Source organism: Vicugna pacos, unplaced genomic scaffold, assembly GCF_048564905.1.
Source record: "Vicugna pacos unplaced genomic scaffold, VicPac4 scaffold_123, whole genome shotgun sequence".
NCBI classification, from domain to species: Eukaryota; Metazoa; Chordata; class Mammalia; order Artiodactyla; family Camelidae; genus Vicugna; species Vicugna pacos.
In genome coordinates this window covers 2,749-30,091 of record NW_027328803.1, presented here as the reverse complement: position 1 = coordinate 30,091, position 27,343 = coordinate 2,749, and the positions used below count along the sequence as shown (strand labels likewise).

General features: G+C 42.7%; 1 protein-coding gene across 14 annotated transcripts in view; it reads right to left on the bottom strand.

Annotated features, from left to right (window-relative positions):
* LOC140695022 (trafficking protein particle complex subunit 9-like) overlaps positions 1–26,973 on the bottom strand; it is a 49,101-nt gene extending 22,128 nt beyond the window's left edge. For 2 of the 14 annotated variants that reach the window (XR_012070704.1, XR_012070701.1), the window contains exons 1-2: positions 26,714–26,973; positions 11,143–11,230 (exon numbers count right to left, since the gene is read on the bottom strand). Coding sequence is in view for 1 of the 14 variants with exons in the window: in XM_072957986.1 (XP_072814087.1) it covers positions 2,118–2,251; positions 2,782–2,842; positions 16,582–16,710 (324 nt within the window). In the remaining 13 variants the exon portion in view is untranslated. Of the gene's footprint in view, positions 1–2,117; positions 2,252–2,684; positions 2,843–4,033; positions 4,178–4,729; positions 4,917–8,406; positions 8,467–11,142; positions 11,231–16,581; positions 16,981–26,713 lie in introns of those variants that run through there. The other 12 variants (XR_012070700.1, XR_012070706.1, XR_012070705.1 and 9 more) reach the window with 12 other exon arrangements.
* Positions 26,974–27,343: the final 370 nt, after the last annotated feature.

Here is a 27,343-nt window from a genome sequence, read left to right as displayed (position 1 = left end):
TAGTGCTAGATTAAGAAAGTAAGATTGACAGAAATAAATCATGAGCTCAAAAAGAGACTCTAGTATACATAAGTATTTTTTACAGGTGGGATTTCAAATTAAAAAGCAAAGTATGAATTTAATAATTGTCTTGTTACAATCAGAGAATACCTGGAAAAAACAAATTCTATTCCCGTCAAAATGACCACAAGAAAAATTACAGAAAATGATGTAAATATTAGAAAGTACTAATAAGAGCAAATACAACTCTTTGCTCATATCAATTCAGCTTCTCCTCACTGTAACAAATACCATTATCATCTCCATCTTAGAGATTAAAAAAACCTACAGAAGAAATTTATACCATTATAAGAAAGCATTTCTAAGAATAAAACCCAAAAAGAAGACATTTACTATCTTAAGATTATTTTGGGCCACAACAATAATGAACCTACTGAACAAAATGAAAGGCAAGAAATGACAAGTAAAAGCTCTCTGATACATGTTGATGAAGACAAGGGGTTAATGTTCATAATACACATAGAGCTGTCACAAAGCAGCAAGAAGCTCCCCCACTTAAATGTTTGCAAAGGACAAAAGGGATCATTCACTTTTTAAAAGTCAGATGGCTAATGAGTGAAAAATGCTCAAAACCTCACTGGTCATCAAGTGCAAACTAAAATAATGAAAATCATTTTGCTCGTCATATTGGCAAATATGTTTAAAAGATATTATAGCTAGTGTCCATCTTTGAGACAACAAACTGTGAGCGATCTTTTGGAGGATGACATGTCAATGGATATGTAAACTCTGAAAAACGTGTGTGCACACAGGCTGAACTCCACTTTTAGGAATCGTTACATTTAGAAAAAATCAGTTCAAAAAGATGTACTCATCAGAACATTTGCACAGCACTGTTTACAATGGTGGGAAGAAATGCTGAAGTGAAATCATATCCAGCGATAGAGAATTGGTTACATAAGTTATTCTACATCTTTTCATTCCCCACAGGAGAAGGAATTTCAAGATTCACTTGAAAGCATCCTGTGATGTATGAAGTTGTCACATCCAAGGACTAAATTTCCAGAAACCTTAGCTAAAGGAATACTCATACAAGATCACAGGAATGTTTGTACAAGAAGGATGCCAGTCAAACACCCTTTCTGACAGTGGAAAATGGAGAAAACTTAAGTGTTCACCATCAAGACAATGATGCGGTAAATCACGGAGAGCTGTGGGCACTAAAGTTGCAGCGTTTCAGCGTGGTCCAAGGCCTTGTCCACAGTACTCTCCCACGAAATGTGTCGTTACACAAGAGACCAAACCTGCACATCAGGAGACCCCTTTACTCTATCTGAAAGGACCGGGTGAGTCTGGAGTGGGAGGAGGTCTATGATATATACGTTAGTGAATAAACCGAGCTACAGAAAACATATAGTATGGCCTTATTTTTCAATAAAGCATATATACACACACATATACATAGATTTCTCATATACGTGTATGTATGTGTGTATATATATATATGACAAAGGCATAAAGGTCATGAAATATATACTCCACATTGTCAGCAGCTTTTACTCTCAGGAAAAAGGGGAAGGGAAGTAGGGGACTTTCGGTACCACCACAGTTCTCTTTTCAGAATTTCAATTAAGTATACTTGGAATTTAAAAGTTTACTTAAGTACAAAGTAAAATGGACGATGCCTCCACAAAACAGAATGCTATACTGGTCATTAAAAATCATGTCAGGGGAGATAGAATATTGTAGAAAAATGTGTAATAAGCCGAATGGAAAATGGAGGTCTCCACACAGTAAACAGGCACACAGTGCTCACTGGTTTTTATGACAGAGCTGATACACACTGATGAAAAGAACAGAAAATAGATGTTAAAGTGTTAATTATTATCTTTGAGTACTGGGACCAGGATAGACACTTTTGACTCTTTTTTCAGACTTTTATATTAAATACACATTATTTTTCATCTGAAAAATGCATTTTTAGATGTCTAGTACCACACATTGGAAAAAATACATGAGTAGTTACAGAAACAAATAACTAGGAGACACCGCAGCACCGTCAAACAGTGTAGAAAGGGCGATCCTGAATAACACCACGCAGTTACATAAGGACCCACAAAGTGAGAGCACCCGCTGTAACAGGACGCGGCTCCCTTCCATTTGTCAGTTGTGTCTTCAGGGCTAAGGCATTTCTGAGCACGGCCAGTGTCAGTGCTGGTGTCTGGATGGATGCCACTGGAGGTGAGGGCACCTGCAAGCCGAGAGGAAGAACAGAAGTAATCCTCTGCTTTTTCTGTCTTGTTTCTTTGTTACTTTTAAAGAGAGGCGTAAATAAGATAAACTGAATCTTCCTTACTGAAATTTCAGTAATGAAGCCATTTTTAAAGTGTTCACAACTTATATTCTGCCTATAACTGTCTTTTCAAAAAAGTCTCATATTTATTAAATGTTAATTAACTCAGTTAATTAACTACATGTTGAAACCTTTTAAAAAACATGAAATGCACTACGTGAAAGCACCACACATGCAGTGACTAGCTCAGCTGTCTTTACGGCAGTGCAGTCAGCCCCCACCATCCCGAGACCCTGAACTCCTGATGCTGGGAAGAGAGCACGCTGCTTCCTCAGATGGAGAGAAACGGTAAAAGCATTTTCTGAAATCTACAGCACTGACAAAACATAACTGCTTAATCCCAGGCTCCTTTGAGGCTGTCATTTTCCGTTTCTGGCCAACACCCGTCAATGAGCAGAACCACCCCATTCCCGAGTCATGGGACTCACGTGGGCAGCAGTTTTGGAGAAATTTCCAGGTATAGAATGTTAACCAACTATACATAAAACTCTGAAAAAGAAAAGATGCAATACTCAGATTTTGGAAGACACTCAAAATATTCTCCTAAGTCTTAGTATTTGGAAAGGCTGGGCTTCTCCTAAGTCACTTATTTATTTCACAGCCAGTGAGCATCTCCCACAAACCCTGCTTCCCTGGGTGTGCTGGGAGCCTCAGGCACATTGATGCTGTCTATCTTATAAGTCACAAGGCAGAGGCGTGTGTCTCACGCCTGCAACTCTCACACAGGCTCAATTCCGAGCCTCAATTTGTGAACTTGGCCCCATTTTCTCACCTGTTTATTTGGTATCTGTTCTTCTGTAAGCTGCCTGAAGTGCTTCTTGGAACAAGTCAGAAGAATGAGTGGGTAGAGAAATGGACAGATGGACAGGTGAGAGATGGGCAGACAAACAGGGAGACTCCAAGAGAAGGAGAGCAAACAAAATTTCCTATGCAAAACCCTCTTCTAGTCAAGGAAGAAAACCATCACGAAGAAGTGTGAAGAGGCAGGTGGCTTAGGACTGTTTCCTGGATTCCATCAAAAGTCACACCACGTGATGAGAGGGTAGAAGTATAAATAATAAAAGAAAAAAAGCATGCATGTTTGAAAAATATATCTATATTATGTACTTTCTAAAGAATAGATTTATATCAGCAAGGCTCAATAACACAATCTTTGGGTATTTACAGAAGTGAGAATCCCATCTCCAATCCGCAAGACATCCCTTCGGAGCACTGAGGGTCTACACGGTGCGATCATAAAGCCGTAACAGCAAAAGCTGTGCTATCCTGCACTTACGAGGAACGAGCAGCTGTGCTTGGCCTGCCCACGCGCGTCGTTTACAACCCACAGCACCTCTACGGGGGAGGGATGACTAGCGAGCCCTGTCTCTGCAGGAAAGAAAAAAGTCCGGGAGAGGCTAAGCCGACCTACAAGTTCTCCATTTCACAGGACTTGTCACTCCAGAGCAGGACTCGAACTCGGCCCACGTTTGTAACCACAGTACTACCGTAATTTATGTGCTTTTTGTGTGTATAATACATTTGTTTCTGGCATGAAAGTGTATTTAATAAATGATCGGTTGTCTTGTATATTTCATTAGCTCACAATCTTTATATTTTTGAATTGTACTCTTCCCCTGGAGAAATGAACGGAAAGAGCAGTAATCAGAATGAGGTGGGGCTTCATTCTTTATCTGTTACCTCATCTCATCCAAGTCCCCAAGCAGGGAGAAGGAGCAAATGTTCTCTTCATCTTTTAAAGAGAGGGCTCCAGTGATGGTGATTTATTCAACTCCAAAACTAAGTCTGGGGGAAGGGCACATGCAGCAACGAGAGCAGTATCACCTGTAGGAAGGCGAAAAGAGCTCAGGGGATGGCTCAATGGGTCAGCCTGATTTAATTTCAATTGATAATTCAATAACACACTCTAAAAATACTAGCATGCAATGGATTTGCTCTTTCTTGACATCTAGCAAGTTTCCACAGCCGACATGTAACATTATCATGAACTAGTGAAAAGAAGAGTCCACAGACAAGGAAAATCAATGCCACAGGCAGGCTGAAACCCAGGCTGGAGGAAAGGAAGAGAAAGGGCATATTTAAGAAGAGGGGAAAGTCTGGCAAAAAGACATCATCACAAGGACTCTCAAGCGTCATCCAGCAATCATATAATCATTCTTTCAAGAGAGAGTTACTTAGGTCCTATTTTGTGCGAGATTTTACAAAGGGCAAAGAGAGACCACAGCGTCCATGGTGGCAGCAAGTTGCGGGGCTATAATACAATTCTAATCTTGGTACCTTGCACAATTGTCCTCAGTATAAATGCAAAAATTAAAGTAAAATAATACTATGTAAACCATACACATTGCTGAAATAAATTAAAGAAGACCTAAATACCTGGAAAGACAAACCACGCAAATTCCTGGATCACATGACAATATTCTTGGGATGGCAGTGCTCCCCAGTGTGAAGCACACATACAACGTGGTCTTGATCACAATCCCAGCGGGCTCCTCAGCAATAACTGACTAGCTTCTGCTACAATTCATATGGGAATTCGAGGGTCTCAGTAACCAAAACATACCTGAAAGAGTAGAACAAAGTGAGAGGACTTGTAATTCTCAATTTCAAACATTACAACTGTATCTACAAGTGAGATTAGAGGCCATTTTTAAGGTATTATTGTGTTTATCCTTATTTTCTAAATTCTGTACAACGAATATACCTGTTAGAATAAGAAAAATAAAAACTAAAGTATCTTTTAAAACATGCACACCGATTCATTCATTGGGGAAAATTATTTTAACTATAAAGAGGTAAACAAATATCTAGTGAAAAAGGACTACTTAAAAACAAGTCTGCATTTACAATTTTCATAAATTGAAAACTGAAAAGCACAAACACATCAAATTTCTAGGGAGACTGGTGAAACATATTAATAATTATTTTCAAAGATTCTAATTGCACAATGAAAACACAAGAAAGAGAAAATCGTGATTGACAGGAAACTGCGAACACGTGGAGAGCAAAGGCCTTGAAATCACTGTTCCTTTAACTCTGCTACTAGCTCAATAGGAGAGGAAATTCCTCACTGAGGGGACAGTGGAATCCCATGCATAAGATAGGATACACAGTACAAACTGCAGTAGTATCGGGAGTGAATATGTTAGAAGAATTCTGAAGTTACAACATTGCTGAAAAACTATAAAAACACTGACAGACAGATTAAAACACACAGTCATACATATTATATAGAAACATGAACTCTGCTCCCATGTTGCATAGAAATACAAACATATTTGTTCATTTATGGGCACTGATTACTTTATCCCAGGTAGAATATTTCAACTAAAACAAATAATCAATATTACACTCCTATTGTCAAATGTACTTGATAACTTACTCTGCTATGTAACCATATGTGTCTAAGATAGATCTAAAATTAGTGAAAAAGAGCTTTGTATGGTTTCTTGAATTCTTCTCAAAATTCCAAGCTTAATTTTAAAATAGATCTGAGCAGTATTTCTATATTATCTTTTCCCTTGTGAAATGAACAACACAGTCTGCTGTCAAAATTCTGTGCTTACAATGATTCACGAGCACCATATCCTCACAAAACTGCTGGACAGCAAGTCACTATCCAGACACTGTGACCAAATAAATGAAACAGAAGGAAGACAGTGATCCTATTCTGGAGGGCTTATAATCTGTGTCAACACTGGGGTTTTTACTTGATTGGTTTGATTGGGTAGCAAAATAAAATCAATCAAGTACTTTCTTTGAGCATTCTATAAGTCATGACTGTTTTTAGTGTCATTAGCAGGAAAGACTTAAGCATGACTTGGTTAGGTCAACTAGCAACAATCATCACTGGAGAGTGAGTAATAAAGAAGTTAACTGATAGCAATGCTTCTGCCTACATGAGACCTAAAATAAATCTACACTGATATCCGAAAGGAAAATAAGGAGATGAGGTCCCCAATGAGAAAACAAACTAACAAGAAATCAAAAAATGAAAGTCATTTTCATTAACGATTCCAGGCAGTAGTGGAGCATGGTGGTGAAGATCACAAATGCTGGGGACAAACATGAGGGTCTGAAATCCCACAGCACTAGGTAGATGTGACACTGATATTTCAGTGAAATTTTCTGCATCTCAGTCTCCTATCCATAGACTGGGGACAACAACTGCACCCATCTCCTATAACGGTCCTAAGAATTAAGTTATTTTATATATAAAAGCTTAAATAAAATACCTCAGAGTTTAAATAATACCCCAAAAGCACAAGAAACAAAGAAAACAGAGACAAATTGCAGTTCATCAAAATTTAAAACTTTGCTTCAAAGGGCACCATCCAGAAAGTGAAACAACAACACAGAGGAGAAAATTTTTTCAAATCACTTATCTGGTAAGGAATTTGTATCTCAAAATGAAGAAAAAAAACCCCTACAACTCAACAATAAAAAGGCAACTCAATTAAAAGTTAATAAAGTATCTGAAAAGGTATTTTTCAAGGAAAATATACAAATGTCCATAAAGCACAATGTAATGATGTTCAATACCATTAGCTGTAAGGGAAATCAAGTCAAAACCACTAGGAGAAACCGCTTCACACTCACTACAATAGGGTATAATAAAAAAAAAGCGTAACAAGCACTAAAGAGGACACAGAGGAAGCGGAGCACGCAGCCCTTGCTGGTGAGGATGTAACACAGCGTGGCCACTTTGGAAAACAGCCTGGCAGGGCCTCAGAGAGTTGAACATTTCGTTTCTGACTTACCCAGCAATTCTGCTCTCTGGGCACACACGTAAGAGAACTGAAAACAAATATCCACATAAATAATACCACATGAGTGTTCACGGCGACATTACTCATCACAGCCAAAAACAGAAACAACCCAAATGCGTATCACCTGATGAATGGGAAAACAGTGGGGCCCAGCCATAGAGTGGAATGTTATTCAACAATAGCATAGCATAGAATAGTGACTAAGGCCACAACATGAGCAAATATTGAAAACGTTACTCAGTGTGAAAGAAGTCAGTCACAATAGACGTTTCCACTTATATGAAGTGACTCGATTTACATGAAATGTCCAGCACAGGCAAATCCACAGAGAGAAAAGTGGCTCCTTGGGGCTGGGGAGGATGGGGAAGATGGGAATGTCTGTTTATGCGTACAGGGCTTCCTGTTGGGGGGATGAAAATATTCTAAGATTGAATGGGATGCACAATTCTGGGCATAGAGTAAAAACCGATGTACATTTTAATGGGTGAATTGTATTAAAACTCTTAAGAACAAAAGGACCTTGGGCCAGTATCTTCCATAGTAAATGCAAATTGCTAACTTTTATTAGAGGAAAAAGAAACTGCTCTCAGCATGAAAGCAGGAGATCAGCAAATGTGAGTTAACCGAAATTGGACAAGAGCATTTCACTTGAAACAGTTGCTGAGTGTACACGAAATATTCAGAAATAGGAAAATCACCTTGACATCACGAGGAAGCATTCTGTTTCAAATACAGATCAAGGATTCGGCAAGCCCAGCTGCCAGAAATGACCAGAGAAGAAACCTGGTTTATAAAACTAGCACCAGAGACAACAAGGAATGGTGATGAGGAAAGCAGGCTGCAAATATCTGGAACAGTTCACTACAAATAATTTCTCCACCAAAAATTGAAAAATAAAATGAAAGTGATGAAATGCTCTGTTGACATCTCGAGAATGGGCTTCCTTCGGTGCTCGACTGTTCTGTAACCCCGATTGAGAGACTAAGGAGAATCAGCATGGCTCCTGGGGGTCCCCAAAGGACTGCCCACCAGCACGCTGACCACCATCACATCTGCCAGGTTTGAATTGCAGAGAAGAGACCAAGTTCTGAAAGGCACAGGAAATATTGACAAGGGAAGAAAACGCTGAGGTCAGTCCTGGGACAGAGGCCCTCTGAGCAGAGGCCAGAAGGCTGCAGGTGAACTGCAGTAGACCTGGGGCAGGAAGGGATCACGGGGGAGCATATCTCAATTCTCTTCTGTCTCTGCCTCCGGTAGGAGAGATAAAGCCTGCATCCTTCTCACCTGGAACTGTGGGTTCTGGCTGGAAGAAGTCTTACCGACAAGGAATGATTATTCAAGGCTCTGTGGAAAAAGTCAAGAAATCGAGAGGGATTAGGGAGCCATCTCCATGAGCATCTCAAATGCTCCCATATTTATAGGGTATAATCAAAGGAAAAATTCGTTAACAGTTGTGAGATAGTAAGGAGGAAATTCGGGAAAGACAGGATGAGGCAGAGATTGTAGAATACACAATGAGTACAAAGGATTAGTGTATCTTTAGGGAAGTCATGGGGTGAGGGGAACAAGATACATTTTTAGATATGTTCATTAAAAAGCACACCACCAGACCAGCCAGGTCTTTGTTTTGGGGATAATAGACTAACAACACACAAGCCCAGCGTTTATAGCTGAGGGTCTCGGTCCTTGCTTTACAACCAGCAGAGTGCTATCTAAAACCTCAACTACACAAGCAAAGCATTGTCTCTGCTTTTTAAGGCAAGGAGTCTGGAGTGAGGATGCACAGGAACTTGCTTGTAAAGCAGTATCAAAGCATATTTTTTCTTCTTAAAATTCAGAGGCGACTGGGGTGTGTTACAATTTGTTAACCCAATCATCTGCTTCCACATGGAACCATTATGGAGGACACCCTAGGATGAAAATCCTGGATGTGGGTCTTTTCCTGCCATCTTCAGCCACTCTATCAGGGTCTAGGCACATCCGTGAATAACGATCCTACAGTACCACTCACTCTCTTAACTCCTGGTGATTGAAACTTAATTTTAGCTCTACACAACTTAACGTAGAAAAGTTTCAGCAATAAAAGATATAATATTCCATTTATATCTCATCATATTACTGATTTTCTGATTGCTCTAAGCTGCTTCTACTTGGTAAAGCACCTCATTCTGAAGCTGAATTCAGTAATTTCCATTGTGCATTTCTAGCCAGTTTGGGCTCGCTAACTTCTTTTGGTCAAATATCGATATACTTAATTGATTTCTTTGTTTATCAATTTCAACCAGGAGGAGAGGGAGTGTCACTCTTTTCCTCAGCCCACCCTCAACTCTTTTCCCATCAACTCAGGCCTCCTGAAAACAAAACAAAGTATTTTTTTCCCTTCTACTCTTTCCACAAACACAACAGGAAACATCAGCCTGGAGAAAGAATTCAACACAAATGTTAAAACAAAAATCTATAAACCTGAAACAATACCATCTCCGAATCATGATACACAATGACATGAGATTAAGTGTGTCAGGCACAAAGCATGAGGGAGCCTGACTACCTGATTTCTATTCTTCAAAGGAAGGAAGGTTTTCGTATTTTTTATTATCATTCTTGGTCATTGTTTCTGATTATGCCAAAAAATAATTTATGAAATATTTATGCACTGCAATAACTGATTTTTATTGTATCAATTTTAGAAGGCATTCAGAGGGGATAGGAAAACCCACCTCTGTAAAAAATGCAAAATTTCTTCCCCTGTTAAGAACACGTATACAAAATGCAACAGAGAATTCAAATTCTTGTGGAGAGGAGCAAAAGACACAGAATCAAATCAAAGTCATTACAATGAGTCAATTTAAAATTCACTGGACAAACATGCTCAATGCATACAAATAATTTTAAAGGCACACTGCAAACCATTCACTTAATGATCTGCAGGCTAGAGGAAGAATTTCACTCTTTAACAGACAACAGAAATCAATAGGGTGCCCCACCAAACAAGGAGCAGTGAACAATCAGGTTTTTAACAGTTCTGAGAAATCAGCATATACTAAAGATCAAAATCCAGAAATTTTAAACATTCATTCAAACCACAATGAAAAAAGCACTTAAAGAAAAAAAAAAAAAGAAAGTAAGCACATAGATCATTGCAACAGAACAATGAGAATTTCTTGTACCGCTAGAAGAAAGAACAGGATATATCCTTTTACTTGAAAAGAGACTACTTTTAAAAATAACTGCTAAAACACATTTCATCATTCATGTTGCATTTAAAAATCTGAGGTACATGTATCTGATCAGAAAAGCAATTCTGAGTAATAGTATGTTACAATTCAGTGCCAGTTTGCTTTAGAAGAAAAGAGAAAAGTTACTGTTTCTAATTCTGCACAAAGTTTAAAGAACCTCCCTGCCTCTATCTCCTCCCATTTCCTAAGCTCATGCTCCCTAATCCTTCTGAAACAAGTATGAGAAAGTCTTATTCCCAATATGCCAAATGACAACTGAATATCACTTTATTAGTGTAAATATATGCCAACACCTTGAAATGGAGGAGAAAGGTATCAGAAGTCTATATGGAATTTCTTTCTACCTTCCTGAAATCACACACACCAACGTTCACACAGACACAGACACAGACACAGACACATACCCCCTGGATTACTGGGCACTTCACAAGCTTAGTACTTAACAACTTGTAGAAGGTAACTTTGTAGTTACTTTAAAATACAAAACTGTCAGCTTTTGAAAGCCTTCATCATCTGCTAAACCATCTAAATATCAAAGAGACCCAATTAGCCTTCTCTGTAGAATGTAATTTCCCTTGATGGCAAAACAGTCTCTAAGAAGTACTGGATCAAAGATTCGTGTTTATCACTACCTATGATCGTTTTTAAGCACATTAACAGATTCAGAAATGTATGTCTCAAAAACATTTATTCCTATTGAAATAGAATCCGTGTTCAATTGTCTATACAGTGACTAGGTCCCATGATGGTGATTAAGAGCTATTTTGTGTATAGCAATATTTACCTTCAAGTGCAGAAAAGGAGGGTGTGTATTACTCAGTTGTAGAGCACCTGCTTAGCATGCACAATGTCCTGGCTTCAGTCCCCAGTACCTCCAAAAAAAATAAATAAAAATAAGTGCATATTTAAAAATAAGAATAAAGTTATAAAAAATGCAGTCTAAAAACCACTGCAATCTAGGTCCTACAATTATACTAAAAAAACAAGTGTTTCTATCAAATATTAACTATATGCCAATCACAGAGACAACCAAAAGTCACACCTGAAGCATCACGTGTGATTCTCAGCAACCCTACTAAGTAGACACGGATGAGAAACCCGGCTCTGCGGATGAGGAGACGGAGCTCGGAGGAGCCGGGGACGCTGACTGTCCTGCTCCCCGTGACACCGCATCAGCCCAGGGCAAGCGCTGACAGAGCTGCACTGAGGGGACACCCAGCTGCATGGAACCTTGGGGCACTGGGGAGTCCCAGAAAACACTAAAAACTTTTCAGTGAAAAACCAGCTAAAATATATTACACTGTGCTGCATCCTTTAAACAGGGAAAGTGACTGAGACCTTTTTGATGCCTCCGTGTCCTTTCTGCCATTATCAGTTACTTGCCCTCACAGTGCGACCAGTGATGATCTGGACCCCATATGAAGTGCACTCAGATGGAAGAGCTTTTAAAGCTGGTTTATGAAGTTTGTAAGACTGTCTATGACTCACAAAGGCGGTCATTCATCACTTCTCACCGGTGTGGACGTACCACCTGAAATCACTCCTTTCTGCTTTTTAAAATCCCTTCATCTACTCCAGACTTTTCAACAGCAAAGAAGTAGCTCAACCACAGACAGTGGACAGCTTTTCACCAAATGGACTCGAACAGCCCATCTGACAACCTGGAAGCCCTTGTCTTCTATTAAACCCACTTCCAGGTACTTCATCATTTTCTGATTGGTGGGCTCGGCCTCTGACTGGCCTACTCAGAGAGCTCCCAACCTCACATCCAGGGGTGGGAGAGGACCATGCTGTTGGGGGAAATCAGTGAGGAAGCTGGACATCCTCCAGCCACGTCTGCACGGGTAGAAGTGCCTCAACGTGCTCAGAAATTATACCGTCATCATCCCTGGGCTCCCATGGACTGGTTTCACATTAACCAAGCTCATGAGACACTGATGCAAGAAAACCAGAAACTTAAATTTTTAATGTAACAGAAGATGTGAATCTATGAACCAGACTGAAATATCAGAGTTCAACCATGAGTACATTTTCTCCTCCACGGCCCAATCACGGGCAGGCAGTCACATGGCAAGCATGGACAGAAACGGAGCAGGAAGGGTTTCTAGATTAATTCAATGGACTATATTTCTATTATACGAACAGATCTACTGCCCAGAAGTCAATTAACGCCAATCACGGTGCACTCTCCGTGGACAGCGGCCAAGAAATGACTATGAGCTCCTGTGTAACACTCCTTTCCCTGTCCTTTCTAGGCTAACTGATGCACAGAGGTATAAAGATTCAGGGATGTCGATAATGCTAAACACCCAAAGCCCATCTCTGGGAACCTCAAAACCAGACAGCCAGGGTTTAAATACCAGCTCTGCCAATTACTAGTTCTGTGATTTTGCCAACTTAATTACCCTCTGTGTGCCTCAATTTCCACACTGTAAAACTGGGATAACAATCAAACCTTCCTTACTCACTTGTTGAGAAGATTGAAGGATTCATTTCTGTAAAATGCTCAGAAAAGAATGTAGCACATTTTGGGTGTTCAACAAATGTCAACTTAATATCAAATTGTTTTACAAGTCTCCCCTCTAATCATCTTATCTGTTTCCTGGCTAGCCTAAGTCCCAAATAAAATCCTTATTTCTCCTTTTACACACTCTTGGGGAGCACCCTTATGTTCCATCCAACCACCTGTTTAAACTGAGGGAGTGGATGTCTCCTAACCACTCCTCTGGGCCATGGAGGGTGCTTCTCCCTTCACACCCCTGGCCCCTGGCCAACAGCTAGCACTCATTACACTAACAGAGTGAGGTGTGAGTCCGGGGAGACAAGCAGGGCATGTGAAACCCTTCCTTTCACTCCAGTGTTGGTCACCATTGGGAAGCACGCGGGATGCTCAGCTCCATGTCAGGAAAGCCCTGTGCATGAAAGGGCAGGTCTTCTCAAGGGAAGGCTCGCTGTGGCCCAGAGCTACATGGGACAGGGTGAGTCTGTATTTCTGGGACACAGTATCATGACACGCATTTTCCCACAGCCTTGAAGTTCATGGAGAACGTGGCTTCATCAGTAACAAAGAAGACATTTATTGCCTGTCTACTCTTTTGTGTCATCTCTCAGTAGGCTGCTGGAGACAACATATGTATAAGTATTGGATCTCCTTAAACCCCAAAATATATGAAGTAACAAATAATTCTGTGGCTTAACGTTGGTTTAGGGCGACTGTGTAACAGTTCTGACTCTGCTGATGCTAAATTATGGGTATAGGAACTATGGAACCTCCTCAAATATCTTTCATCATAAAACCATCTCTTCTTATTTTCCTGTTTCTTAGTAATTGCCAAAGACTCTCAAATGATGGCTTCACACAAAACAGCAGTTAAAGTTTAAGAGCCCTCTTGACATACACACTGTGGTAAACACTGCACATATTTTCTAATTCTCACAATTCTACAAATCAGATACGAATGTCCCCATCTCACAGACGAGGGAAAAACTCAAAACGAACTGACTCAGGCTCAAGTGGCTCAGTGGCAGCGCGTGCAGGCAAACCATATCAAAAACTACACCCCTTCGTATATGTACCAAATCTCCTACCACCAATTAACACACAGCGGCGGGGTCAAAACTCAGGGAACTCAATACACTTTTCACCTTTAAGGTCCTCCAGATGCCGCTTCTAGCTGTTTTATAAAATCCCGGCTCACTGGTTTCTAACACTAGAAGAAAAGCCCGATTTTGCTATTGTTTGCACAGCAAGTCTGAAATGTTCACAGTGAGATGACAGAATAAATCTAAGATATAAGCAGAATAACTTTTCCAGTTAGACAGACATAATGGAGATTGGGCTATTCTGAAGCATTAAGTAAAGTAATCAAAATAAAATAACGTTGTTTAAGCCTCCTTTTACAAACAGGAAAGTTAAGACTGTAAGTAGGTGCAACAGTGCCACCTATGGGTAAAATGACCTTCCAGGTTACCAGGAAAGATGCAACACAAAAATTGCCTATAGGATCAGTAACGAGAATCAGATAAATAAAACTTATATAGCACATGCTGCACTTTGATTCGGGGAAAAGGAGGGATATTCAGTATTTAATCTGATATTGCTAATACTCCTGAATATAAACAGAAGATATAGGCTCATGGAAACTCATCTTAGAAGAGGAAAGAATCCAGTTCAGCCACTTCATTTTACAGGAGGGGAAACTGAGACATGGGATCTGTCCTCCTGGCAATCAGCAGCAAAGTTCTCCTATTCCTCATGTCTTGCACTGTAGCAAAAACCAACAGATCTGTACTAGGCCTATATTCATAAAATTCACGTTTGTATTTTTCCAACAGTAGGTTATCTAAGTATCTTGCAAAATACTAAAAGAGCCAGGATATCATACAATTTTGTTGCCATACAAAAACATTTATTTACATAATAAAACAGCATGAGCTTTATTCTCTCTATTAAAAAAGTGACATGTCAAATCAATGTTTTGATATTTTAAACCTGTTAAGAATGTAGAAAAAAATCAAAATTTTCTTTAATCACAAAATAGAGGAGCTTATTCCCTGAAAATGATCAATATGGATTTTACTAAACTTAACGGATCTGGTCAGAATCCCACGAATTTAAATGTCTGAGTGGATGGTTACACGGCAACATAAATTCTGATTTGTAACAATACATATTCTGTGTAAATAATCTTCAAGGTCATCTGATTAAGGCAATTTAACTAGTCCCTGTCTCACTAGAATGATACAGATTTCATTAAAACTTCATACTACACCAAAAAAAAAATGAATCCTTGTTACTTTAAACCATATTCAAATATATCATACAAATACATATTGAATATGTATCAGAAATAAGCGACACTCTTTAGTATTCAGAGTTGATCCTTCTAAAATATCTGTCATTGTGACAGCACACTTTTATTAAGCACCTCTTGGGTTCTTTGTATACAAGGCATCTACCTCTCACAGTCAGACAAATTAAACGATATTACTCAAATTTCACAAATGAGGAAATGTACTTAAGCCATGAAAATAAAGTACATATTCATCAACAGGAAAGAAAAGAGTAAAGACTTTTCTTACAATATTCACTGACAATCTTTTCTTCCATATTAAAACTACATAAAACCAATTCAGTCTTTGTAAGTATTTCTGTCAAAAAGGGCCACAAGAGAAAAACAAGCAACATCATTAGCAGTGGTTGGACTTTAAGAGCTCACTTCTCTTTTGCACTATAATTATTTTTAATGTTTTGTTTTTAGTGCTTACAGAGCACTAAAATAAAAAAAATAACTTTTTATGTAATTACCTGAGAATTAAAAATTTGTGAAAATGAACAATTTTAATTTCTGCCACTCTGTCTCAACTTCTCAATGGTGTCTCTCCTTTCAAGGCCTCATCAGTCTGAGGTCACTAAACTCGGCCGTTTATGGAGTCACAGGTGTTCGGGTAACCACTTAACGGGAGGTTGATAAGAGGAGCAATTAAGAATGCATTCTGTGCAGCCTGGGTTCCAGCACCGAGCTAGCCACAGCCTGCTGCGTGTAATTTGGGACAAGCTGCTCCATCTCTCAATCCCTCAGCTGCAAAAAAGGAGACACTGATACCTACAATCAAACACCTGCTATGAATTAAAACATGAGGAAAACATTTTAGCCTTAGGTAGGTGTCCACTCACAGTGAGTTTGGTCATTATGATGATGAGGATGGCTGTTAACAAATTAAGCTAGACCAAACAGGAGAAATCCCCTTAAAGGAGAAATATTTTAAGTCAATGAGCATTTCTTTATGGATGAATTGCAGAATATTCTAATGATTTTTTAATAAACCAAATTTTGTCCATTAATTATAGATTTACAGGTTCATGGACAAGTCTCCAGAAAAAGAATTAGAGGCCTCTTACCTCTGTAAACTAAGAAAGTAAATTTTAACAAAAATCACGGAGGAGATTATACCTCATTTGGGAGAGTAAGTGCTTAACATGCATGAGGCACTCAGTTCAGTCCCCATTAACTCCATTTAAAAACATGGTTTTTTAGGAAATGGAAAATTAAAGCAAAAAGATGGAGGAATACAGAATTTTTTAGAGACTCATCTCAGATTTAAGATGGGGAAGAAACCATCCATTTCTCAGAAGAAATCTTGAGGACTATGTAAACTGGATCTGAGATGTCTAGTCCTTTAACATTATTCAAGAATTCATATTACCAAGTCTTAAAATTACCTGATAACGCACAGTGGTGATACTGATCATAACAGCTTCCATCACGGATCGAGCTCCGGCTAGGACTGCTCTGTTCTGACATCTCTGCCCCTCAGGCCTCACCAGGCTGAGAGCACTAAATTCGGTCATTCAAGAGCATCTTTTGTAAGTCCTCCATTTGTGCTTCTGACTCTCCCCTCACCAGCTCCTCTGAGGGAAGCACTGTTATCATCTTTCCCACTCACAGATAAGGCCACTGAGGCACAGAGACTAAACTCGTTCCAGGTCACATTGGCATTAAAGGAATTCTGTATTTCTGCTGTTTGCTTTTGACAAAGGAATCTGAGATATCAATTCAAGGCAGACTGTTAAATAATCAAGTCTGTCAGGTCTTCACCTCAAAGAGCAGATACTATAAATTCCTGATGTAGGATGAGGCTGCCGCCACAAACTGACTCAGCTTGAAATTAATATCCAAGATGAAGCAGCGGATACACGTAAATATTCACGATTGTCAACTCTGCTCACGGGTCTGGGCCCTTCACTGCCTGAACGGGGGTGCAATCCCCACCCGTGTCTGGGAGAGAAGCGCGGCTCTTCCCCGGCTCACCCAGGCTTCACGGGGTATTTCCCCCCACAGACTGGCCTCAATGATTAAAAGCTCTCAAGGTTTTTACACCATGCAAATCTAAAAGACATTTCTGCAGATGGAGCACTTTCTCAGGCTTAAATCTTTTTTGCCTACACTCAGCCAGGGGGAAAAAAGAAACATGACTCTACAAAGTCTCTGACCCTCACCACTCACAGGAGTAGAATGGCCAGAGCAGAAGATGATTCTTCACATTGCAGGATGAGAAAAAAATAAAGATGCCCCGACAACAGGCACTCCCAGAGACAGTGCTCAGCAGTCTTCTGCACACTCACGGTTGTGCAGCCCTCATCACCTTCTATTTCCAGAACACTTCATCACCCCAAAAGAATCCCCCTGTCACTAGCAGTCACTCCCTAATCCCCCTCCAACCAGCTCCTTCCAACCATCACCTGCTCTCTGCCTCTGCATGTGCCTATTCTGGGCTTTTCATATCACTGAAATCAACAATATGTGGGCATTTGTGTCTGCTTCCTTTCAATTAACATGCTGTTATCAAGTCTTGTACATTTTGAAGTGGTATCAGCATCTCTTTTTTTTTTTTTTTTGAAAACGTTAAAGATTATTAGAAGGTGGTAAGTACTATCAAAAAGAGTAGAGTGGAGCATAAGTGATTGGGTTTCAAAGGGAAAAGTGTGGGTTGAACAGTCAAAGTGGACTTCCCAAAACAGGTGGCATTTTTCATTTTCCTCTTCTTTTTTGTCTTTTTTATTCACTCTTACGTGTGAATAATGTTCCACTAGATGGAGATACTACATTCTGTTCATCCATTCAGCAGGTATTTATGGACGAGGCCAGAAAAATGAGTGTAAGAGGTGACTAGCATGTATGGAATTGAAGCAAAGGGCAAAATGTGCTTTCAAAAAAATCCAACAAAGAGAGGCACAAGGAAATTCAGTCTGTTTCTGAGCAAAGTGCTTGCTTGCTTCGGCAGGACTACCGTGCAGGGCTGGGGTGGATATTGGCAGGAGTCACGGTGAGGGAGTCAACTAAGACTCCCCACTGCAAGCAGCTCAGCCAATCCTCCTCCCTCATGCTGTATTGTTAGAGAAATGTTTCTAGGTTACTCTTATTTCAAGTAATAGCATTTTAACTGCACATCTGATCATCTCCATCAGACCACATTATCTCCAAGCCACAGAAAATCATTCACTGACCGGAGCAGCTCCAGGACATAAAGGTGAATGATCAGGGAGTCCTGCAGCATTCCAGCCTGCAGGCACAAACCCCACATGTGCCCTGGTGATGTCCAGATAATAAAATGCATGGAAATTTCTCACTGCTGGCACACGACATCTGCCCTCAAATTGCCCCAAAATCATGCTGGCAAAGCACTACTCAACCCTCTCACTATAAAAAAACCAAAAAGCTAAGAAGGCAAATTTAGGCTCTCCCATTGAAAACCAGCAACCATCACTGCCAGTATCTGAGCAGGAATGCTCCTGACTTCGAAAACCACTGCGCAGATACTTTTCAAACGTGAAACTCATATATGTATTCCAAATAGATGATATTGCAGTAGGGTTTTTCTTTTCAAAATTTCCACTTGCAACATTAGCACAAGAAAATTTATGTTTAGGCTTTAAAAAAATCATTTATCCTCCACTTTCTTAGTTTTGAACTTATTATTATTTTATAAATGGAGTTATGCTGTGTATTATAAACCGTTTGATTTCTGAAAACAAGACCTTTATGACCTCATTATTTCAGAGCAAACTTTAACGATTCTTTGAGAGGTGGGACCTGGGGCGCTCACTAACAGCTCTTTAAATACTGACAAGGATGTGCTATTAAGTAATGCAAAGGCTCTAACTTCACATTAGCTCAGAAAGCAAAGAAACAACACCAAAGACTTCCTTAAATATTTTATATATTCGTATTCTTTTGAATATTAAAATTCTTAAAAGAGGATTTTTTGAAAAAGACAACAGCTGTTTTAAATTTCCTCTCACCAAGAAAGCAATCTTTATCAAGAATAAAAACCCCTATGGAAATCGAAATGACAGGACTTTTCTAGCTAAGTGAACATCCAGATCTGAACACAAACCTAAATCCAATCAGATCTCACTCGAACGAGCTCTACAAAGTCCTGGGCAACCCTGGAAATTAGCTCTTTTGTTCCAAATGTTGGCTGAGCTAAGATCATCACACTAGGCAGGGAAGGAGAGAAGAGGAAAATCCACCTGGCGGCCTCCATCAGTTTTCTTCCAGCCACAAAATGCCTCTAGGTCGGCCCGCTAACAAGTCCCCCAATAAGGAAAGCCGGCATCCACACTGCCCCTGCTATCCCCAAGTAGCCCCGATGCCCATATCCCAGCCTGTGAATGGTCTTCTAATGATCCCCCAGTTGGTGGCACCCACCCCCTCTTCCCCGCTATACAAACACAGAGAGCCACGGCAGCCTTCCCAAATCACAAATTTGATTACATCAACCCCCACTTCAAACCCTTTAGAGGCTCCCTGTTAGAGTTCTAGCCCCACCACAGACCCTGCTCGCCCATCCTCACCTAAGTACACAGGTCCCCAGTAACCACAGGGGCCCCTGACCTGCTCCTACTTCCCACTTGCTCCAGTCTTATTTTGACTGTTTCCCAAGGAAGCCTTCCCTCCCTCCAACCTCCACAATTTGTTCCTCTCTTCCTAGAACATTCTAGGCTAAGTCAACTTCTGACAATGCTAAGCTCTCAAGAAGCAAATACATTTTGCTTACTAATGTGGCTACACGCTCTCTCCCCTAGACTCACAGAAGTGCACGTGTAATGTATAAATGAATGACCGGTTGGGTCTCAAAGGGACAGACATAACTGCTCTCGCCCGTCCCGATCCTTCGGTCTGTAGAATATCAGAAGCAAAACCAGAAGTACCTTTCCTGAGGGTCACTTCTGTTGACACCCTTCACTGCCTACTGTGTCAGTTCTAGTAAAGCTCAACTTCTTCCAAAGCCCTACATCCCGGACTCTCTCCAGTGTCCTCCCCAGCAGGGGCTCCCTCCACCCTGGACCGCACAGGGCACTCTCCACGGGTGCCCACGCCAAAAGCCTCCAGGCCTCTGCCCGGGCTGCACCTGCGATCTGAGACACATTCTTGACTCCTTCTCCTGGCTGACTCTTACTCTGTCCTCACAACTGAATGTAGAGCCCATTTCTTCCAGGAATTCCTCTCCGATAATGTCCTTTAGGTCTTGTCTGGTCTCTATCTATAGCAGCAGTATATGGTGACCAACTGGGTGTTTGCCCGCTCCTTTGAGACCACGAACACTTGGGAACCACGTGGGAAGGAGTGAGAGATTACAAGACGGGTGGGGGAATCAAAAAGCAAAAATCACAGCCCAAGTCCCAAATTCAAGGATACTTTCTCAGAAAAAAGTATAAACTATTTCACACGGGTCCAATTTGGCTACTATTTTTGTGGCTTATGGACAGCAAGAACTTGGTGTTCTAGTCCAAAACCTAGGTTACATGCAAAGAAATGTATATATTCATATCCAAAGGAAACCAGAGCTGCTCAACAACAGTTTGCAGTTAGAACTGAAAGGAAATTTGATAAAGGCAATCTCTCTCTCTCTCTTCTTTCTTTTCTGGAATCATATAATTTTAGAAGTATTTGCGTGACTAACAGACTGCTACAGCCCGTGATTTTGCACAGGAGTGTTTGGGGCTTAGGAAGCCCAGATTACATTCACTCTGTAAATGCAATCACACCAACACACTGATAGGTGCCGTGGTGGTGAAGCTGATGTTCCAAAGCAGGCAACCTTATTCTGTAAGAGAACTCTAAATAGAAAGCAAGAAATGCAATGTCCTATACTGAATTCCATTTGCTATATGGGTCATTAATTTATAGTATATCTTGACTAATGGAACCCAAAAATAAATTGTCAACGTCGATTTTCTTCATCTGACCGTTTTATGCTAACTTTGGATATTAAATACTCACTCCATACAGAAAGCTCAGGTTTACGCTGCAGCACAGTTACATCCCGCGGAAGAAAGCTGACCAAGGGAGAACTGGAGAGTTTCCGTTCAGAAGCTGCAGAGTCTGGTTTTGCACCTGTACATCATTTGCAACCACGTCATCTTCAAAGGAGTTAGACGTTACCTCTGTGGGGCGAAAAGCACTGCGTGCTTCAGAATCATCAAAGAACGCTGAGCTTTGTGAAACAGTCCTGAGGCACTTAAATCATACTTTTTCTGAAAGGCTCCAAAACTGACCCACTTCACCATTCCAGGTATAACAGGGAAGTACTGGAAACAGTAGAGAGAACATGACCTTGAAGTCTGACAAGGCCCTGCTTGAATCCTGCTACAGCATTTACTAGCCGCTAAACAGACCAATTCCTTAACCCCTCTGAGAAGGCTTCCCAATCTGCAAAAGGGGGCTGCCACTGCCCACCTGGGAGGCATGGATGTGAATGCAACACGCAAGTAGGGCGGCCGACTGCTCCCTGACACGGGGCCTGGCTAGTTTCCCTCCGCTGCCCTTCTGCCCCTTTAAACTTGCACTGTTCCCCCGGTAACGATCAAGCCCCCGGAACAGACTGCCCGTATCTTCTGTGTATCCCTGGATACATGCCTTACCCTTAGGAGGCCAGAAAAACAACTGCCTCCTCCCAAGTCACTAACAATGTTCTTAAGAGTCTGGGTATATTTAACTCTATTTTTCAGGGAGACTACTCCAGAACTTTCCAAGCACCATTCTCCAGGTTGGCTCCCCTCCCAGTGCCCATCCCTTCTCACCTCAGATCCTCTGTCTGACTGCCTTCTGTTCATGGGAAAGCGAGTCCGGTAAGGTGGGGACTCCCTAGGCCTCCCTCCCTCCCTCACAGGTGACTGTGACTACATTCTCCCCACTCCCCACTCCAACTTCAGCTTCTGAGGAGTCTACCCTCCCGTACCCTGCAGCCTCTGCACCTTACCAAGACGCACATGTGGCCACGACCCTCGCTGCAGATTTCTTCCTGGTTGGCCCTGCCCACCCTCTGGCCCCTTAAGGATAAATAGCATTGCTCTGAAAATGGCAAATGCAGCTAACTGACACACCAAAGCTGCATGGTCTGGGCTTTCCTCCAACCCAGGCACAGCCCTGCCACCCCTCAGCCTCAGTCTGCAGCCCTTGAGAAGATCTAATTCACATGCAAGGCTGTGAACACCAGCTAAGAATGACGACTCCCAACGTGTATCTCTAGTCCGGCTCCTTCACTTGAGCCCCAGGCTCATCGAACCGAGTGCCTCTTTGAAGTCCTAACTTGGATGAAAAATGGCATCTTAAAAATGTCTCATGTCCACCATTTACTCTGGAATTCGATTCCTGGCAGGTATCTCCCAGACTCCCCATTTTAGTAACAGCCCCAGCACCCACCTAGTTGTCTGAGGTCACATTCAATTTCCACTCTTCCCTCCCCCCGGCCCTGCCCTGCAATCAGTCCTGTTATTTATGACAATAAGTCCATCTCAAGTGTGGTTCTGCAGGGACCATGGTCGGAACCCCACAAGCTCACAGCATGGTGCACTGAATAACAGTCCTCCGTAGGGTGCTCCCCGGCGGGGGAGGCATCTCCTGCCACTGGACACCTCAGAAGGCACTGGATTCTCACACAGGAGGCCCAGGAGAAGGGACTCAAGGTTCTCCCGTGGTCTGAGCTTTGAAGGGCCCGAGGTCTGGGGGAGCTCCTAATTAACAGACACACTTGAAAGTGAGCAGATGAGGATGTGGGAACCCAGGCAAGGCTGTTCTCACTCCAACTCCTGGGCTCATGGGAGCCACGGGAAAGGCCTGTGTCCAGGGTACAGCCCGGCCATCACAGATCCCAGCCTGCAATTGCCAACCCGGACAGCCTAGACTCCATCTACTTGCGACACTTACTTCTGTTCTGTTCCCCACCCAGAATGTGATGGACTCATTCAGATATTCTGGCCTGTCTCAAGCGAGACAAATTCAGTGAAAAATGAAGTGTCCACATTTGGACCAGAGCATGAAAGGAGAAACAAGGCCTCATGGTCAGCATGATGGTGGTGGCCACACCCTTCCACCGGGTGAGATGAACCATGGTGAGGGTGAGAATCCAAGGTCCTAGGTCGGCCAAATCATCTTCCTTCATGGTTGTCTGGGGTGTTGGAGACTGACTACCACAAACTAATGACACGGCCGTCAGTGGTGAACGTCAGCTGCAACAGAAACGGATTCAGCTATTTACTACCAACATGGGTTAAAAGTAAATCCCTGGGTAGGAAGGTCTGCACGGCTGCTGAGGCAAACCACAGACCCAGCTCTGAATGCCCACTGGCTGAAGCAGAGAGGAAGCTATGGCCCTTTTAGCTGTCCCTGTGTCCAACAGATCCAGGTGAGCCAGCTACTTAGGAGAAGGCCATGTTGTCCTAATACTCAGAAAAACCAGCCTCATAAAGGGAACAAAATAGTGGCATGGATTTTAGACCCAATTCGGCCCCTTTATGAAGGCAAAGTAAAGTAAATGGCACGGGGTAGTTGAATGCAAAAAAAAAAAAAAAATTAAAGAACCAAACGGTGACTGCTTCCTCCAACAACGTCCCCTGCAGATGCTCACCCCCGAGCCGGCCACTTCCTCACCAGTGACCACCGGCCAGGAAGCGCCGTCACGCACGTCACACAGCGACAGCCAGGAACCTCGTGCCGAGCACGTTTGTATAAAAGCAGGAATCGTGCAAGTTGCCGCAGAATTTGACTTTACAAGTTTAAATACTCCATGAAAAGAATCCCTCAGCAGCCGCCTAAATCAATTCGCATCTCACTTCTTCAAAACAATGAAACAAATTTAATAAGGGCGCATTTGTCACCAAATAAAAAGAGGACCAAACAGGTTCCTCAAAGCAAGGATTTTAACAGGTATCAAAAACCAGTGGGTAATGTGCAAACAAAGTAAATATTCCAAAAATTGAGAAAATACAAAATGACGAGGATAATACATGGATCAAGACAGCTGTTAAGTTTTTGCTTTTTAAAATGATTGAGACAGCACGGATGGCAATCTGGCTATTTCCAATGCAGGATGTGCACAGCCCACATTTTCAGATGCAACAACATGCTCACTGGGCAGTACAAGTGAAAAAGGAATAAAGAAAAAGGAAAAGATGAAGACGAGAAAATTAGAAACACACAAGAACAAAAATGATTTTGACAGCATGTACAAGAATTTACGTGAGTGTGTGAGGCCAGGGACGCGGGGATGGTGAAACCCACCCTCACCTCTTGCTCCAGGGAAAGCAGGGGCCTGAGGGGAGCGGTGCTGCGGGACGACCCCAACGTGGTCAGCGCCCCTAACCCAAATTCCACCTACAAGCGTCTAGGCAGATTTTGAGCTACAAATTGTGGTCGCATTTCATTCTGGACCGTTTTACTCACTTCCACCAAGAGTAGCAGGAGAGAATTAGGCTCTGCTCCTTCACCAAAGCATTGTTTAAAAAACTAATGACTGTGGAATACTAAAAGCAACAATGTGGTAAAAGTGACTGGAGGAGAATGTGCTTGACCTGAGCTCACTGGCCGCGTTATCTCACTGACGTTCAGAAGCTGGCTGAGCTCTTATGGTACCAGGACAGACAGACCCACAAGGAGGGAGATTTAATGCGCTGCTGTATTTTGATGCCGGGAGCCATGCCTGGTACATGAGGTTCTGGGTAATCAATGGTGACAGTGTCAAACACTGTGGGCTAAGTACACATTCGGCTACTCCGCCAAGTCCCAAGGGCAGACTTCAAAAGACAAAAACAAGCTGGCATTCTTTGGTGGCTCTGCAGACTCAGAGACAAGCATTTGTTGAGTAAAAATGTCACCAGTGACTCCTATGACAAAAGAGGAGGCACTGGCGTGGGGGCTGGGGCAGGGCTCAAGGCTTCAACTGCTCACTCACCAGTCTGTCCAGGGGGAGAAGGTGGTCCCTGCTTACGTTGCACCGATGCACCTACCTTGACTAATGCCTGGGGCCTCAGCAGGTGTTGACAGGTGAGGTGAACAGAGCCAGACTCGGTGTAGCACGGTGCTGGCAGCTATGCCCTCAGCAGTGCCCAGGCTCCTAAACATACCAGCACATCCCCAAGAAGCAGAAGGGGAGTGCGGGCATGTAGATCACAGGGCCCTGTGAGGACAAGCACAGATCATGGCCACGACAAGCCTCTCCCCTTCCTTAAGCCATACAGGTATATCTGGGAGGAACAGAAAATTCATCCAGAGACCGCTAGGTGGGCTCTCGCAGGTGGGACTCGGGTCCACTTCTCTTCTCACTCACAGGGCTGGTCTAGATATTCTTTTTATCAATTCTCTAGCATCTTCTCCTCCAACTTACCAACAACCAGAAAGTAGGATCTGATCTTAGGTAAGTTCAAGAATCACAGAGCACTGCCTTCACGGCGGGCCCAGCAGCATGTGCCAGGTTCTCGGACCGTCACCTGTGGGACCACCATGAGCCCTCTCCAGACACAAGGACAGAGGCCATAGGACGGGGGGACACAGCCTCCCTTACTCTCCCCAGCAAAGGGGGACCACTTCTCGGCAAAGACATCTCACCCTCTTCTGCCCGAGGGACAGCACGATAGATACACCGGGAAACAGAGCAGAAGGTGGGGGGGTAGGCAGCCCAAAAGAGCTCGTCTGTACTTCCGAGGCAAAATGGGGACTTTGACTTAATCACAGGGACAAACTGAGAATGAACATTTCCCTGCTCTGTCCCATACACCGTGATACGCCTTTCCCTGCATAAGGAGTTCATTCGGGAGTCCCTGGCGGTGTTTCTGATGTCCTAACTTGGCATGGTGGCTGTCGGGCAAGAAGAGAGGGCCTGAGCTGAACAGGTGCTGGGCCTGAGAGGCAGGAGACACCGGCTCCAGCCCCAGCTCAACCAGTGCCCCGTTCCGCCTCTCGGGGTTAAGCATCTCATCCAAAAGCAAAGGAATGAGACTGTCCCAGGACAGGCTGCCCAACAGAAATGAAATGAGAGCCATGTAAAGAAAGTTTCCCAGTTGCCACGTATAAAATAGTAAACAAAAAAACAAACCAACAAACAAAAAACAAATACTAGAAACTGATTTTAAGAACAGATCTTACTTAATCAACTGTATGTAAAATACTATCATTTTGACATGTAATCAATGTAGGAAGTAAAGAGATAGTTTATATACATTTGCTAGACAAGCCTCAGCGTCTGATGTGCATTTGACCTACAGCATATCTCAGCTCAGTCCAGCCTCCTCCCCAGTGCTCCTAGCATCAGTGGCTTTGGCTAATTTATTGGACAGCAACTCCAGGGTTCCCACCATGGTCCTGGCTGTAAAGCGGGAGTAAGTGTCCACACTAACCCTAAAAGGATCTCTCTGAAACAAAGGCGGATTCACTTTGAAATGTCTGGAAACCAGCGGGCTGCACCTCCCTCCCCCCTTGGCTACAAGACAGACTTCTTCCTTGCTGATCCCTTTCTGGATGTAGGGAAGCAATCCGGCACAAAGCCAGGGTGGGCTGGCCTCCAGGTAAACTTACCTGCTGTCTGTGTCCAGTCCCATGAAGTCCTCCTTCTCAAACAGGATGCAGAGGAGGGGAATCTTGCCCCAAAATTCTTGTGGCCACCATCCAGCCACTTGGACTTGAGCAAGATGAAGAGTGACTCAGTGAAGTCCTCGATCCTCTTCTCCACCACCCTGCAGTCCTCGTAGATTGAAGGACACGTCGGTGAACGGCTGCTCGGCTACCTCCCCATGCAGCACAAAGACAAAGAGCTGAGAGTAATTAAGCGCGGTGCCATACAGCCCCTCTGCACGTGCAGCTTCTCCAAGGCCTTGGCAGAGAGACAGTTGGTAATGGTGACAAGGCCCACGACTTTGCGGTGTGTCTGGAAGACGCTCCACCCATTCTCGGGCACATAGTGGTGCCTGTAGTGGATACAGAATGTCCACTGGGAGCCGCATGGGCTGATATGGCACACCGAGGTGAGTAGCTGATAGATGCAAAAGAAATTCTCCTCTGAGATGATCTCCATTGGTTGGACCACAACGGGACGAGTCTGGCGGTCCTCAGCACACTGCACGTAGTCAGGGATGCTCATGTTGCTGGCCCTGCCGAGAGGGGTGAGGAGATCGAGGTACATACTCTGCTGTGTGCTACGGGCCCATC